Genomic DNA, 14932 nt, shown 5'->3' with positions numbered 1-14932 from the left:
GTCTATCGTCTACACTTAGTCTTTCTCTATATTTTACTCTCTATCTCAAACCTCAGTCTTTTTCTCTGAAAGTTCTCATACCACCAAGGATACAATTCTGCTAAATCACAAATTATTTCACTCTTTTGAAAAACGTAGGGGGAAAAAGGACACATTTTATTTATTAACGCCATATAATAAAAACACAAGTACTGTACAGTATGCATAGGATCTTTGTAGTTTTGTTAATAAAATGGTCATGTGACAAACAAAACAGTGCTTTGATAAACATATTAAAAGTCACCAAGATGCATTATATTTAGATAATGAGAAACAGAGCTTTAGATTGTGTATCAAAGCAATACCTACTTTAGAACACACTTTAAAGTACTTTTTTTAAAATCTACAGTAAAGCGAGATAAGAACACTAAATAAACGTTAATTTACAGTACCAGTAAAAAGTTTGAACACACCTACTCATTCAAGGGTTTTTCTTTATTTTTGCTAATTTCTACATTGTAGAATAATAGTGAAGACATCAAAACTATGACATAACACATAAGGAATCATGTAGTAACCAAAAAAGTGTTAAAGAAATCAAAATATATTTTAAATGTGAGATTCTTCAAATAGCCACCCTTTGCCTTGATGACAGCTTTGCACACTCTTGGCATTCTCTCAACCAGCTTCACCTGGAATGCTTTTCCAACCGTCTTGAAGTAGTTCCCACATATGCTGAGCACTTGTTGGCTGCTTTTCCTTCACTCTGCTGTCCGACTCATCCTAAACCATCTCAATTGGGTTGAAGTCGGGGGATTGTGGAGGCCAGGTCATCTGATGCAGCACTCCATCACTCTCCTTCTTGGTAAAATAGCCCTTACACAGCCTGGAGGTGTGTTGGTTATTTGTCCTGTTGAAAAACAAATGATCGTCCCACTAAGCCCAAACCAGATGGGATGGCGTATCGCTGCAGAATGCTGTGGTAGCCATGCTGGTTAAGTATGCCTTGAATTCTAAATAAATCACAGACAGTGTCACCAGCAAAGCACCCCCACACCATAACACATCCTCCTCCATGCTTTACTGTGGGAACTACACATGCGGAGATCATCCGTTCACCAACACCGCGTCTCACAAAGGCACAGCGGTTGGAACCAAAAAGGACACATTTCCACCGATCTAATGTCCATTGCTCGTGTTTTCTTGGCCCAAGCAGGTCTCTTCTTATTATTGGTGTCCTGTAGGAGTGGTTTCTTTGCAGCAATTCGACCGTTGATGTTGAGATGTGTCTGTGACTTGAACTCTGTGAAGCATTTATTTCGGCTGCAATTTCTGAGGCTGGTAACTCTAATGAACTTATCCACTGCATCAGAGGTAACTCTGGGTCTTCCATTCCTGTGGCGGTCCTCATGAGAGCCAGTTTCATCATAGCGCTTGATGGTTTTTGCGACTGCACAAAGTTCAAATGTTCCGTATTGACTGACCTTCATGTCTTAAAGTAATGATGGACTGTCGTTTCTCTTTGCTTATTTGAGCTGTTCTTGCCATAATATGGACTTGGTATTTTACCAAATAGGGCTATCTTCTGTATACTCTCCCTACCTTGTCACAACACAACTGATTGGCTCAAACACATTAAGGAGGAAAGAAATTCCTTTTAAGAAGGCACACCTGTTAATTGAAATGCATTCCAGGTGACTACATTTACATTTACATTTAAGTCATTTAGCAGACGCTCTTATCCAGAGCGACTTACAGTTAGTGAGTGCATACATATATTTTTTTTATACTGGCCCCCCGCGGGAATCGAACCCACAACCCTGGCGTTGCAAACGCCATGCTCTACCAACATCCCTGCCGGCCATTCCCTCCCCTACCCTGGACGACGCTGGGCCAATTGTGCGCCGCCCCATGGGTCTCCCGGTCACGGCCGGCTACGACAGAGCCTGGATTCGAACCAGGATCTCTAGTGGCACAGCTAGCACTGCGATGCTACCTCATGAAGCTGGTTGAGAGAATGTCAAGCGTGTGCAAAGCTGTCATCAAGGCAAAGGGTGGCGATTTGAAGAATCTCAAATTTATTTGTTTAACACTTTTATGGTTACTACATGATTCCATATGTGTTATTTCATAGTTTTGATGTCTTCACTATTATTCTACAATATAAAACATAGTACAAATAAAGAAAAACCCTTGAATGAGTAGGTGTGTCCAAACTTTTGACTGGTAGTGTAATTGCAAAATAGATTGCAAAATAGGCTGGGATTTAGTAGTAATTCAATAGCGCATGCATCTCTCATGCCTGTAGCACAATGCACAATCAGAAAAAGCATTGAAACCATATGAAAGCTCAGATAGAAACGTATTTAGAAAATAAGGACATAAGCAGAGATGCTGCATACTTAAGTTAATTTCCATCACAATAATATCCACATGCCATAGACAATATTTTGACAGGTTTGTGAGTCTTTTCTCATAGTTCTCTCTTAAGTTCTATATTTCCCTTTCAACTCACCAGCCTTGGCATTGCTCAAGGTCTGCTCTTTGCCTTGGGGTCACCCATGATGTTGAGTACATCATCAAGGATGGATGGGCCCAAATCGAGTTCAAGTGACAAAAGTGAACCAGTGATGTGGGAGATTGAATCCTGTGACACACTCTTGTCATTGCAGAACTCAAAGTCAATGTCGCAAATGCGCCCCTCATCCACCCCGCTGTCCCTGTCCACCCAGTCTCCATTGCAGTTAGAGAGCGCTTTCTCGTAGCAGAGGGTAATGTCATTGTTAAAGCTTCCAAAGCCATTGCAGTTGCCGTTGAAGGCTTCGTTACCATTGAAGATGTCATTGCTGTTCCCATTGAAGCCACCATTACCATTGCAGGTGCCATTGCTGTTGCCATTGATGTAATAGGTTGGTGAAGGCTTTTCATACCTGTTTTCAACATTATACTTTTCATAATTGCTTTTGAATACTTTCTTCTTCTCTGGCTTAGCTGGTTTCTCTATCAGATCCAGCAGGACGTCTGGTTTGGATGTGACTTCTGTAGGAGGTTTGGTGTGGTCGCTGCTTAAGACCTTAATGGAACACAACAGGGTTTCCATCTCCAGGAACTCCAGTTTATCAGTCCCATCTGGGCCCCCTAGGGGAGTGGTAGGGACCCGCCCTACCATGCCATCCAGGGGCTCCGTAGCGGGCATAGAGAACACAGCGGTGGAGAGGAGGGGCAGGGTGAGGGCCTGGCACCCCCCGATTGAAGGGAGCGAGATGGCGTTCTTCAGAACCGGAGAAGGCGTCTCGGTGAGCTGGGCATCAGATGCGCTGTTGGCCCGCAGGAACTCGTTGTGGATGCCGTATTGCGGACGGAACACCTCGCCTTTCCCATGCAGGAGCTCAAACTTCCCCTGGAGGAAGGACATGTCCCCAAAGGCGTCCCTCTCGCCGCCCTTTCCGATGTGGATGGTGTGGCGGAAGTCCCCCAGCGGTGGGCTGATCATGTCTGGGGACAGGATATCTCTCAGACGACACTTCTTTCCTTTCTTGCTGTTGGTGGACTTCAGGTAGATGGGTGCTTTGGCAGGCATGGTGGTCACTGTCGAATAGAGCTCAGAGATAAAGGACAAAGAGAGGAGAACACTCCTAGAACATTAGGATTGGTGAAGAACTTCACACTGAACACAAGGTCTCCCTGCAGAGATGGGGGAATTACATTCTCAATGAAACGGCTGTGTTGTCTTGTGCTGCTCCGAAGATAGGTTCGATCTATGTGTCGTAATCAGGAAATCCAAGTCCAAGTTCTCACCAGTGTTGTCTATGAGGTTGCAGAGCGGTCAACAGGCCACTTTTCTGAAGACAGAAAGAAAACAAAAGGAGATCAGATATTTGATACAGTGTTCCCCCCAAAAACACAGTTTATTAGTCTATTAGTAAAATCAGGGGTATGTTGTATGCCAAGATGCTTAAGTCAATGTTACATTTTTATAAAAATGCAATATTCACATAACAATCTGAATCGCATTGTTGACACATTTATACATTTCTCCAACTTCTTCCCTAGAATACTTACTGATCTGTCAATAATGATCTACACTTCATGTCAATCCCTATTCTGATAACAATATAAAGTTACCATCACAAGACCCCAAAATAAAATTGTGGACAAGCACGGAACGTCCTCATCCCCAGTTCCACTCAACCCCCTGCATCTGGAGAACGTAACGACCTGATGAGATTTGAGGGCTAGACCTGCTGAACTGAAGCCCAGGGCTCAGGCCCCTCTGCTCAGATCCTCACAAGGCCCCCCCAAGGCTCCCTTCTTCTACCCTTCTACATGTGCTAATATGGAACAGCTGGACTGCAGATTGGGCAAAGTGATGCGAAGGGGCTTTAGTAGGATCAGAGCAGGGCAGGCGATGGAGGAGGGAGCTACTACCCAGACACGCACCAAGATAGAGAAGGGGGAGGGGGGGGGACACACGTTCTGCTTCAATCATAATATTAACTGAAATACTAGGCATCCCACTGGGCACAGACGTCGATTCAAAGTCTAGTTTTGATTTACATTTCATTAAGTTAACTAACGTGAAATCAATATTAAATCAACAAAATATTTAACCATGTGTTAGGCCTACTGCTGCTAGGTAGCTCTCTCTCTGCTCTCCCCCTCCCCTCTGTCTGTCCTTGATTGCAGGAGTGAAGTCTGGTGTGCGGGAGTCAGGGTTCCAGCTGCAGCTCATTCACCATAATCACCTCAGCCTTTAAGACCCGGTCAAACTTTCCACTCATCGTCAGATCATAGTCAAGACAACCATGTTAGTCTCGCTGCCGACTCAACCTGTCTGTTTTCGCTCTTGTGTTTTTGGACTGTTTATTTACTTTTTTCTCCTGTGCCACAGATATTTGGAACCTGACTCCTGCCTCCGCTTCACTCCTGCCACCACCATCCTGCTCTCCACTATCGGGCCTCTCCTTTGGACTCACCACGGACACTAGGACATTACGGTACCACACCTGCCCTGACCTGGATCTGTACCCTCCCTGTAACCTGGACTTGCTCTTCCCCATTTATTGGAAACCTGGACTATTGAACATTATAATAAACCTGTTAAAACTTCTCTGGCTTGGTGTACTTGTCTGCATTTGGGTTCTATCCAGTTAAATCATAACACCATGTCATTGGATTTACGTTAAAGGTTGGGTGAAAAGAGCCAAAAATCCCCCAAATTCCTTTACGTTGATTACTTTTTGCGAATCCAATCAGTTTTCCATGTTTATTCAACATCATCACATTTTAGTTTTTTATTTAAATATATATACAGCTGTGGAAAATATTAAGAAACCACTGCACATTTTTCTTAAATCAGCATCTCTACATGTATGACAGCCATTCCATTCCAGTGTCTGTTGAATACCAACACAGGCACACCTCATTCTACTGAATTAGGTACTGATTAGGTGATCACATGAACCAAATCTTATTAAACGAGGAAAAGTATAAAAACCACTGCTGTGGTCATCACTATCCTCTTGCAATAGGACCAGCTGGATTTCAAAAACAGTGCTAATAGTACCTCAAACGTAATATTAATCAAAAAATAACTATTGACCATGCCAAAATAGTTGAAAAGGAAAGTTTTGAGTGAGGAAAAGAAGGGTTCAATTCTGGCTTTCCTGGCAGAGGGATACAGTGAGCGTCAGGTTGCTTCCATCCTTAAAATGTCAAAGACGGCGGTTCATAAGAACAAGGTTAAGCAGCAGACATTGGGGACAACAAAGCTACAGACCGGCAGAGTGCGAAAACGACTCTCTACTGACCGGGATGACCGCCAACTCATTCGAATGTCATTCAACAACCGTAGGATGACATCAAGTGACCTACAAAAAGAATGGCAAATGGCAGCTGGGGTGAAGTGCACGGCGAGGACAGTTCGAAACAGGCTCCTAGGGGCAGGGCTGAAGTCATGCAAAGCTAGAAAAAAGCCCTTCATCAATGAGAAGCAAAGAAGAGCCAGGCTGAGGTTTGCAAAAGACCATAAGGATTGGACCGTAGAGGACTGGAGTAAGGTCATCTTCTCTGATGAGTCCAATTTTCAGCTTTGCCCCACACCTGGTCATCTATGGTTAGACGGAGACCTGGAGAGGCCTACAAGCCACAGTGTCTCGCACCCACTGTGAAATTTGGTGGAGGATCAGTGATGACCTGGGGGTCCTTCAGCAAGGCTGGAATCGGGCAGATTTGTCTTTGTGAAGGACGCATGAATCAAGCCACGTACAAGGTTGTCCTGGAAGAAAACTTGCTTCCTTTTGCTCTGACATTGTTCCCCAAACTCTGAGGATTGGTTTTTCCAGCAGGACAATGCACCATGCCACACAGCCAGGTCAATCAATGTGTGGATGGAGGACCACCAGATCAAGACCCTGTCATGGCCAGCCCAATCTCCAGACCTGAACCCCATTGAGTGGCATAAAGTCACCCAACATCAATGTGAAAGACTGGTGGAGAGCATGCCAAGACTGTGATTGAAAATCAGGGTTATTCCACCAAATATTGATTTCTGAACTCTTCCTAAGTTAAAACATTAGTATTGTGTTGTTTAAAAATGAACATGAACTTATTTTCTTTGCATTATTCGAGGTCTGACAACACTGCCTTTTTTTTGTTATTTTCACCAGTTGTCATTTTCTGCAAATAAATGCTCTAAATGACAATATTTTTATTTGGAATTTGGGAGAAATGTTGTCAGTAGTTTATAGAATAAAACAGAAATGTTATTTTTACCCAAACACATACCTATAAATAGTAAAACCAGAGAAACTGATAATTTTGCAGTGGTCTCTTAATTCTTTCCGCAGCTGTATATATATTGAATATTTAAACATACAATCTACCTACAGTGAAGCCGCTCAAAATCTACATTCAGTCATATAGCAGACACTCCCATCCAGAGCGACCCACGGGAGCAACCAGGGTCAAGTGCCCCGCCCAAGGGCACAAGGACAGATCCCCCACCCAGTTAAATCGGGGAACCGAACCAGCGACGTCTCGGCCACCGGCCCAAGCTTCCAACCGCCAGGGTAACAACCATCCAAGATCCCCCCACAGTTCCCCTCGAGAGCTGCCCCTGAACCATCCAAGACCACCCCACAGTCCCCCCCCCAAACCCCCCCCCCCCATTTATGTGCCTGTCTGGCACTATTTACATGTGTGTAAATGTCTGTGTGTTTTCACGTGTGTGCGTTTGAATGCAAGTGTGTGTATGCATGTGTATGTGGACACAATGCTGATTCAACCAGCTTGTGCCCAGTGCGATAAGCCTACAAAGCATCAGGATAATCATAATTGTCAAGAGGTATTACTGTAGATTGTTTTCCAAATGTTTGCTCATAAGTTTCATGTGTTGCAATGTTCGCACATGATTTTGCTGTACTTGCAGTAACACTTGTTGAGGATGAATTGATCGAGGAGAAGACTTTAAGTGGAGCTTGACAGAATCTAGCAGCCACAAAGAAAGTGAAAAATACACTGAGGAGGAGGAGGGGAACAGGCTAAGATGAAGGGGGTAGGGAGAAGTGGGAGCAATTCAGAATAGAGAGTAGATAGAGGGAGAGAGTGCTTGCCCATTTATAGACATATTTACTTGTGAGAGGTCTGTCGGCAGTGACCCTCACTGACAGAGTGCACCGCTGCACAAAAGTGCCTGGGCGGCCAAGTCCACCCAAAAATGCTTGACTGAGAAAACATCCACATTCCAGCTGCATGCAGCAGACCCCAATGGGACACACTGCATCCAACAGACAGGCACAATCCTTATCAGAGGCTCTCCAAGTAAGCTAGCTACATTTATCCAATGTACATGTTTAGTGAGGACAGCCATGGACACTTGAGTCTGGATTGCAGACCAGATACCAGTATAACTTTGAAGACAACATACAATAGTCTCTTTCAACAGCGGCCACTTGGTACGCGAGACTAAAGACATGAGAATACCACCATTGCTCATCTAAGTGATAACATCAATGTTATTTGTAATAAATACAGCTTTACTTCCCATTAAGTATAATACAACAATGGCCATACATAATGTACATTTCAACAAATCCTTTTCTAGGAAGACTTACTTACTCAAACAATACAAAAGGGCCCAAAAACTGAACATATGGTAGGCTATATGAAGTGGTTCAGAGAATGTTCTCACTTGGGGGGCGGTGGGCATTACAACACAAATAAACTTGCCACTTGACAAGCACTGTGGCTCTATATTTAGACATGACAAGCAGGGTGGAAGGATGCAGAATATCTGTGAGCGGGTCTGTATGGCATGCTCTCTTAAGAGCCGTGTGCAAGCGAGTGTTGGAGTGAGTGTGAGTGTTTGCTTGACTAGGCTCAAGAGAGATAGCAAGCAGATTTGAACAAGCTCCATGTGCGAGAAGGAGAGTGTGTTTGTTTACTGTGCGTCTGACAGGGAGAGAGTGAGAAAGAAAGAGAGAGACAGATGAATAGCAGACTGTCAGAAAAATACTCCTGCAGTGTTTCTTTGAAGGAACAGAAAAGAAAAACAAAGATCCCCTGCCTCGCATAGCATCTGACAACCTTTTCCTCCCTCTACTTTTCTCGCCCTCTCTCCATACTGCTCTTTTCCAGTTGACCTTGAAAGCTCACTGCAGCTGGGAATTGGGTTCCGATAGGAAGTCAGAGAAAAGCACAGCCAAACCTCCAAATCCTAAACCCTTCCTCTCATGGGTTCGGTCCAATGTATGTGCTCTGTATGTGCTATTAGAAATCCTCCGCAAAGCCACATTTCTCATTGCTGGACTAGAGCGAATTTGGCTTGGCAGAGTATTTCTACAGAGTTATTCTATTGATAGTATAGATAGAGAGACATCCGATAGCATAGAGATACATCCGTTGTGCATCTAAATCAAGGTTGCCAGCCGTGGCCCATGAGGTGTCAGCTGGTATAGGGAAAGCGGATGACCTTCAAACTGATCATCCTTGTGGTGGAGTGGAGTTTGGCTGCATTTGGCAGTCATTATTGGAATGTCAGAGGTCACTAGTAAACTAAAAAGGAAGTGGTATTCAGCTCAGTCAGTTAACTCTGTTTTTCTGAGAGGATAACTAATAGCGGACTAAAGCTGTAAAAAAAGCAAAAACATCTGATATAAATATTTAAACTAAACTTTCACTGGTTGTGAAATTGTCCTAAATTACAACATGGCTGGTACAAACAAACTTGAGGATATGACAACTGCACAAGAGGGAAATATATATGTAATGCTCTCCTAAATGTGCCAAACTTCTGCAATTCCATTTGTCAAACAAGCTTTTCAATCAATCAAATGAGAACACCTTCTCTTGCTTAACTCACAGTTTTCCCATGATTAGCCACAGTAGGCTGATATCCAGCGGTAGTTCAAGAGGAAATCAGATTACAATGCCCATGAGCAACCGCTTGGCCTGCTGACCCCAGGAATAAATCTTTGTCTCCGGCGGGTGTTGGAAGTTGAGCAGGTGCACACTGGTCTAACTACTACCCAAGGCCAGATTCACACTCTACTTTTGGAACGAGGCCTAAAAGGAGCAGCGAGTGCGGCACGTGTATGTTGCCAGCCTCGGGCCCGCCGCGACGCCACTGCAGAATGCGGTCATGGGTTTTCATTTACAACTCTGGGGAAGGAGGGGATCTGCTGGCGACTTCCTCACAAGTGGTCGCTGAGCACCGGTCCAATCATCGAGAGTGGCAAATAAAGCTTTGGTGTCATTGGGTCAGCTGTCTGTATCTGTGCAGGCAGGATGGGGAGCTGGAGCAGCTCCAGCCTCTAAGGACGGCTTTGGGTTCATTATATATATGATGGGGAATGCAATGTAAGGCCCAGTTTAGCGGTGTTAGCTATTGTAAGCAGAGAGGGTTGAAGTAGACTAGGGAAGCGCTGAGGGTTCTGGGTAATGGACAGATGATTTTGGGGGTGAGGGCCGTGGGGTCCGGTTATGGACCCCATCTCTCGTCTCCTCACGATCGTCTGTTTTGGAGATGTAGACCGCTAATGAAGTCACGTGACTATCGGGGTCATCTTATTATTAGAGCTTGTGTAAGCGTGCTATAGTCTAGAAAAGTGCCTATGATGACACTTTACAGTTTGGTCTCACTGTACACAGAAATGCATCACATGGGTGGCGGAGCTAGAGAGGCCTACGGTTAAGCATGGAAGCTGCTCACACTTCGGCTCACATTTTGACCTATTTAAGCCGTTGCCCTTCTTTAAAAAATGAAACCATCAAGATCCATCCTTCAAGCAAATGTCTGTCTAATACTAGCATTACTTGGATTACAAGGTTTTCAGGGATTTCAGGTTTACAGGGATGTTGCTTCTTCTTCTTCACTGAAAATGGAGTTTTGAAAAAACTAGTTATACATTTTGATGTAGAGTTGAAATCGTATTTCAAGGCCTACCTTCAAACTCAGTGCCTCTTTGCTTGACATAATGGGAAAATCAAAACAAATCAGCCAAGACCTCAGAAAAAAATTTGTAGACCTCCACAAGTCTGGTTCATCCTTGGGAGCAATTTCCAAACGCCTGAAGGTACCACGCTCATCTGTACAAACAATAGTATGCAAGTATAAACACCATGGGACCACGCAGCCGTCCTCCCACTGAGGAAGGAGACGCGTTCTGTCTCCTGTATAAAAGACACCTGGGAGCCAGAAATCTTTCTGAGAGGGGGTCAAATACTTATTTCCCTCATTAAAATGCAAATTAATTTATAACATTTTTGACATGCGTTTTTTCTGGATTTTTTTGATGTTATTCTGTCTCTCACTGTTCAAATAAACCTGCCATTAAAATTATAGACTGATCATTTATTTGTCAGTGGGCAAATTTACAAAATCAGCAGGGGATCAAATACTTTTTTCCCTCACTGTATTTTGGGCCGTGATTAAAAAAAGAACCAGGGCATACACATCAGAGGGTAATGGTATCCCTTAGAAGACACTCAGAGAGAATTGATCTGAGCTGTTTTGTTACATATAGAAACCTCAATCATAGGCAGTGTGGCTGTGGTGGGAGTGTAGTAGAATGGCAGGGTAGTGTTTGTTCTGTCTGATTCTCCCCTCCTCTGTGCCTCTCCACACCAGCGATTACCCCATGCCACCCGCTAGCATGGGTTCTGCTCTCTGCTTAGTTGTACTTGGCAGGGCCGGGCAGGAAACCATATCAAAGCAGAAAAGACATGAAGGGAATGTCAACACAACCACTCACTGGCAATGTGATGAGTACAGTCTTTTTTGGGCTAGCCACTCCGTAATCCCTCCAAAAACCCTACGAAAACATCTCCAAATCGGTTCACTCAGGAGATTAACGCAAAGCAAAGCTCTACATGTCAGTAGAACATGTCAGAAGTGTGTTGCCTGGCTTAAAATGTCCCCTCCAGGAAAGGGTTGGTGTCAGGTTGCCCCTAACTGCTCACCCCTTGTTGTGTAGTGCAATAACATTTTCTGGACATAACTTATCCCTACACTCTTTATATCTGTAACTGAACACCAATCATCACAGTTTAAACCACTAACCCATCAACTACTGTACAAACTCAATGACACACATTCATTTACATTTTAGTAATTTAGCAGATGCTCTTATCCAGAGTGACTTACAGGAGCAATTAGAGTTAAGTGCCTTACTCAAGGGCACATCGACAGAGTTTTCACCCTAGTGGTCTCGGGGATTCAAACCACTAATCTTTCATTTACTGGCCCAACGCTCTTAACCGCTAAACTGCGGCAAGACATCCAACAGTGAAGCTGACCCAAGTTAACAGCAACATTGTCCCTTTGAATACATAGTCCCATTGAAGGTTTTACCAGAATGTACCAAATCATACAATGCCAGAGATATCCTACACATGACAAACTAACAAGTCTAAAACCATGCTCCCACTTTTCCCTCACCCTTTGTAATTCCTGGGATGAGCTCCTGGTTCGTGTCAGAAGGAGGTGTCCACTGTCCTCCTGAAGGTCTTCAGTCCTAGTGCTGACTGCTGAAGAGGTGTGTGTGGCATGTGGTTCCCGGACTCACTGGTGCTGGCTGACTACTGTCTCTGCCTTGGAGCCGTGCTGCTCTCGCCACTCGCTCTCGGGAGGGACGTCTGCTGTTTTGGAATTCCTCTCAAGCTCGAGCTAGCTATTCCTCTCTGGAACTGTAGTCTCCTCCTACCCTATGACTGCCGTCTGCAGCACCTGTGCCTGTCTGTCTATCTGTCTGTCTGCTTTCCTAGCCACAGCCCGAGACGTTTTTAGTGCAGACTACAGTGGGATTGGATGAGTGGGATCCTCTCCTTCTGCTCCCTGGTGTGTATGTGTGTGTGTGTGTCTTTCTCTCTCTCTCTCTCTCTCTCTCTCTCTCTCGCTCTCTCTCTCTCTCTCTCTCTCTCTCTCTCTCTCTCTCTCTCTCGCTCTCTCTCTCTGTGTCTCTCTCTCGCTCTCTCTCTCTCTCTCTCTCTCTCTCTCTCTCTCTCTCTCCTGTCGCTGGACAGCTGTTTGCTGGGGTGGAGAGAGGTCAGGCTGGGGGGTCAGGCTGGACAGCTAGGTTACTGTGTGGAGGATCAGTATGCTGCCTCTGCTGCTGCTGGCTGCTGTGCTGGAAGTCTGTCCTTTTGTTTAAACTGTCTGCTCTCTGTCCCTCTCTCTTAAGCTACAATATCTTGCTCTGTGTCCTTCTCTCTCTCTCTCTCTCTCTCTCTCTCTCTCTCTCTCTCTCTCTCTCTCTCTCTCTCTCTCTCTCTCTCTCTCTCTCTCTCTCTCTCTCTCTCTCTCTCTCTCTCCCCTCCTCTCCACTCTCTCTCTGCCTTTATCTGATAAAAGCTGCTCTGTAAATCTAGTAGGAATACAGCAGACACTTGGCTTGCTGTATTCAGGAGGTCGGTCTCTCTCTCACACACACTAACTATCCCTGTCTATTTTATAAACACACACATTAAGACACTCATTCTCCCACTATTTCTCTTGACTATATTCATGCCAGTATATTCATTCACATTCTCGCTGCTTTATACAGCATCATTTTTATATATATTTTTTTATCTTATCTGTAACTCTGCATTGTTGGAAATGGACCCACCCGTAAGTAAGCATTTCACTGTTAGTATACACCTGTTGTCTATGAAGCATGTGACAAATACAATTTGATTTGATTTAGTACAGTATCTCTTTATGTTCCTCCAAACATTTCTCTGTTTCCTGTTGGGTTGAGTGGGCTAATTCCTGCAGGATACTGCTGCACTGCAGTGCTCCAGAGGACAGTTATTAATTGGCTAATAGTCAACACATGACATACTGCAATTTTTTTCAATCACTTTGGGCAATTTTCACAAGTATGTGGTACATTTTCATAACTCTAAGCACAAAAATGTAAACAGATAATCAAAGTGTCTCATGTTTCAAAACTCCAATGGCATTTTCTGTTGACTGAGTACAACAAAGAAATTCACAAAGTCACTTGTTCACTGCACCAAACCACTCTTTCAATTTGGATACATATTCAATCGAAGTATCTGCTTTTCAAAATGCAACATTCACTTTACTTTTGATATGATTTTCTTGTCATTTGTTAACAATACAATTAACCATCACTTAATCAAACACAATTATGTAGTGCCTAGTTAACGTATTTAAGTGCTGAACACTGTACATGTTTGTATTTTTACCTCTTATCCAGAGCAACTTACAGTTAGCGACCATTGTGATGGCCACTCCAATACCTTGACTTTGTTGTCCTTAAGCCATTTTGCCACAACTTTGGAAGTATGCTTGGGGTCATTGTCCATTTGGAAGACCCATTTGCGACCAAGCTTTAACTTCCTGAATGATGTCTTGAGATGTTGCTTCAATATATCCACATCATTTTCCTTCCTCATGATGACATCTATTTTGTGAAGTGCACCAGTCCCTCCTGCAGCAAAGCACCCCCACAAAATGATGCTGCCACCCCCGTGCTTCACGGTTGGGATGGTGTTCTTCGGCTTGCAAGCAACTCCCTTTTTCCTCCAAACATAGAGATGGTCATTATGGCCAAACAGTTATATTTTTGTTTCATCAGACCAGAGGATATTTCTCAAAAAAGTAAGATCTTTGTCCCCATGTGCAGCTGCAAACCGTAGTCTGGCTTTTTTATGACGGTTTTGGAGCAGTGGCTTCTTCCTTGCTGAGCGGACTTTCAGGTTATGTCGAAATAGGACTTGTTTTACTGTGGATATAGATACTTTTGTACCTGTTTCCTCCAGCATCTTCACAAGGTAGGCCTTGAAATACATCCACAGGTACACCTCCAATTGACTCAAATGAAGTCAATTAGCATATCAGAAGCTTCTAAAGCTATGACATCATTTTCTGAAATTTTCCAAGCTGTTTAAAGGCACAGTCAACTTAGTGTATGTAAACTTCTGACCCACTGGAATTGTAATACAGTGAATTATAAGTGAAATAATTTGTCTGTAAACAATTCTTGGAAAAATTACTTGTGTCATGCACAAAGTAGATGTCCTAACCGACTTGCCAAAAACTGTATTTTGTTAGCAATACATTTGTGGAGTGGTTGAAAAATGAGTTTTAATGACTCCAACCTAAGTGTATGTAAACTTCCGACTTCAACTGTATACCTGGATTGTATATAAAAATATATTCCACTCATTATCTGATTTTCATTGATATACTGTAAGCTGATGAACTGTGCTGCTATTTTTGCACAAAAAAACTGTTACCTTGGTAACCACTGCTGCTTGATTGTGAGTCAGAGAGGGGAGGTGGGGGGTAGAGAGCATGGATTGTATAAATAAAGGTAGAGAGAGAGAACAAGAGGAGAGAGGAGAAGGGAGAGAGGGGGGATAGAGAGGGGGTGAGAGCCTTCTCCCGCTAATGTGTATCCACATGTGTGTTTGCTTTGGGGGAAAGGAGTGAATGCGTGTCCTC

The 14932-nt window shown here is 43.8% G+C and overlaps 1 protein-coding gene across 1 annotated transcript; it reads right to left on the bottom strand.

Moving 5' to 3' along the window:
• Nucleotides 1–2162: 2162 nt before the first annotated feature.
• Nucleotides 2163–12307, bottom strand: LOC121582684 (cdc42 effector protein 3). The gene is made up of 2 exons (XM_041898675.2): nucleotides 11918–12307; nucleotides 2163–3821 (listed from the first exon to the last, which is right to left on the bottom strand). Exon 2 carries the CDS (start codon nucleotides 3557–3559, stop codon nucleotides 2510–2512), a length of 1050 nt encoding a protein of 349 aa, XP_041754609.1. The 5' UTR covers nucleotides 3560–3821; nucleotides 11918–12307; the 3' UTR covers nucleotides 2163–2509.
• Between the last annotated feature and the right edge of the window lie 2625 nt (nucleotides 12308–14932).

The sequence above is a fragment of the Coregonus clupeaformis genome, chromosome 1 (genome assembly GCF_020615455.1).
Source record: "Coregonus clupeaformis isolate EN_2021a chromosome 1, ASM2061545v1, whole genome shotgun sequence".
NCBI lineage: Eukaryota > Metazoa > Chordata > Actinopteri > Salmoniformes > Salmonidae > Coregonus > Coregonus clupeaformis.
Note: the sequence above shows the minus strand (reverse complement) of the source record. Positions and strands in the feature narration are given on the sequence as shown.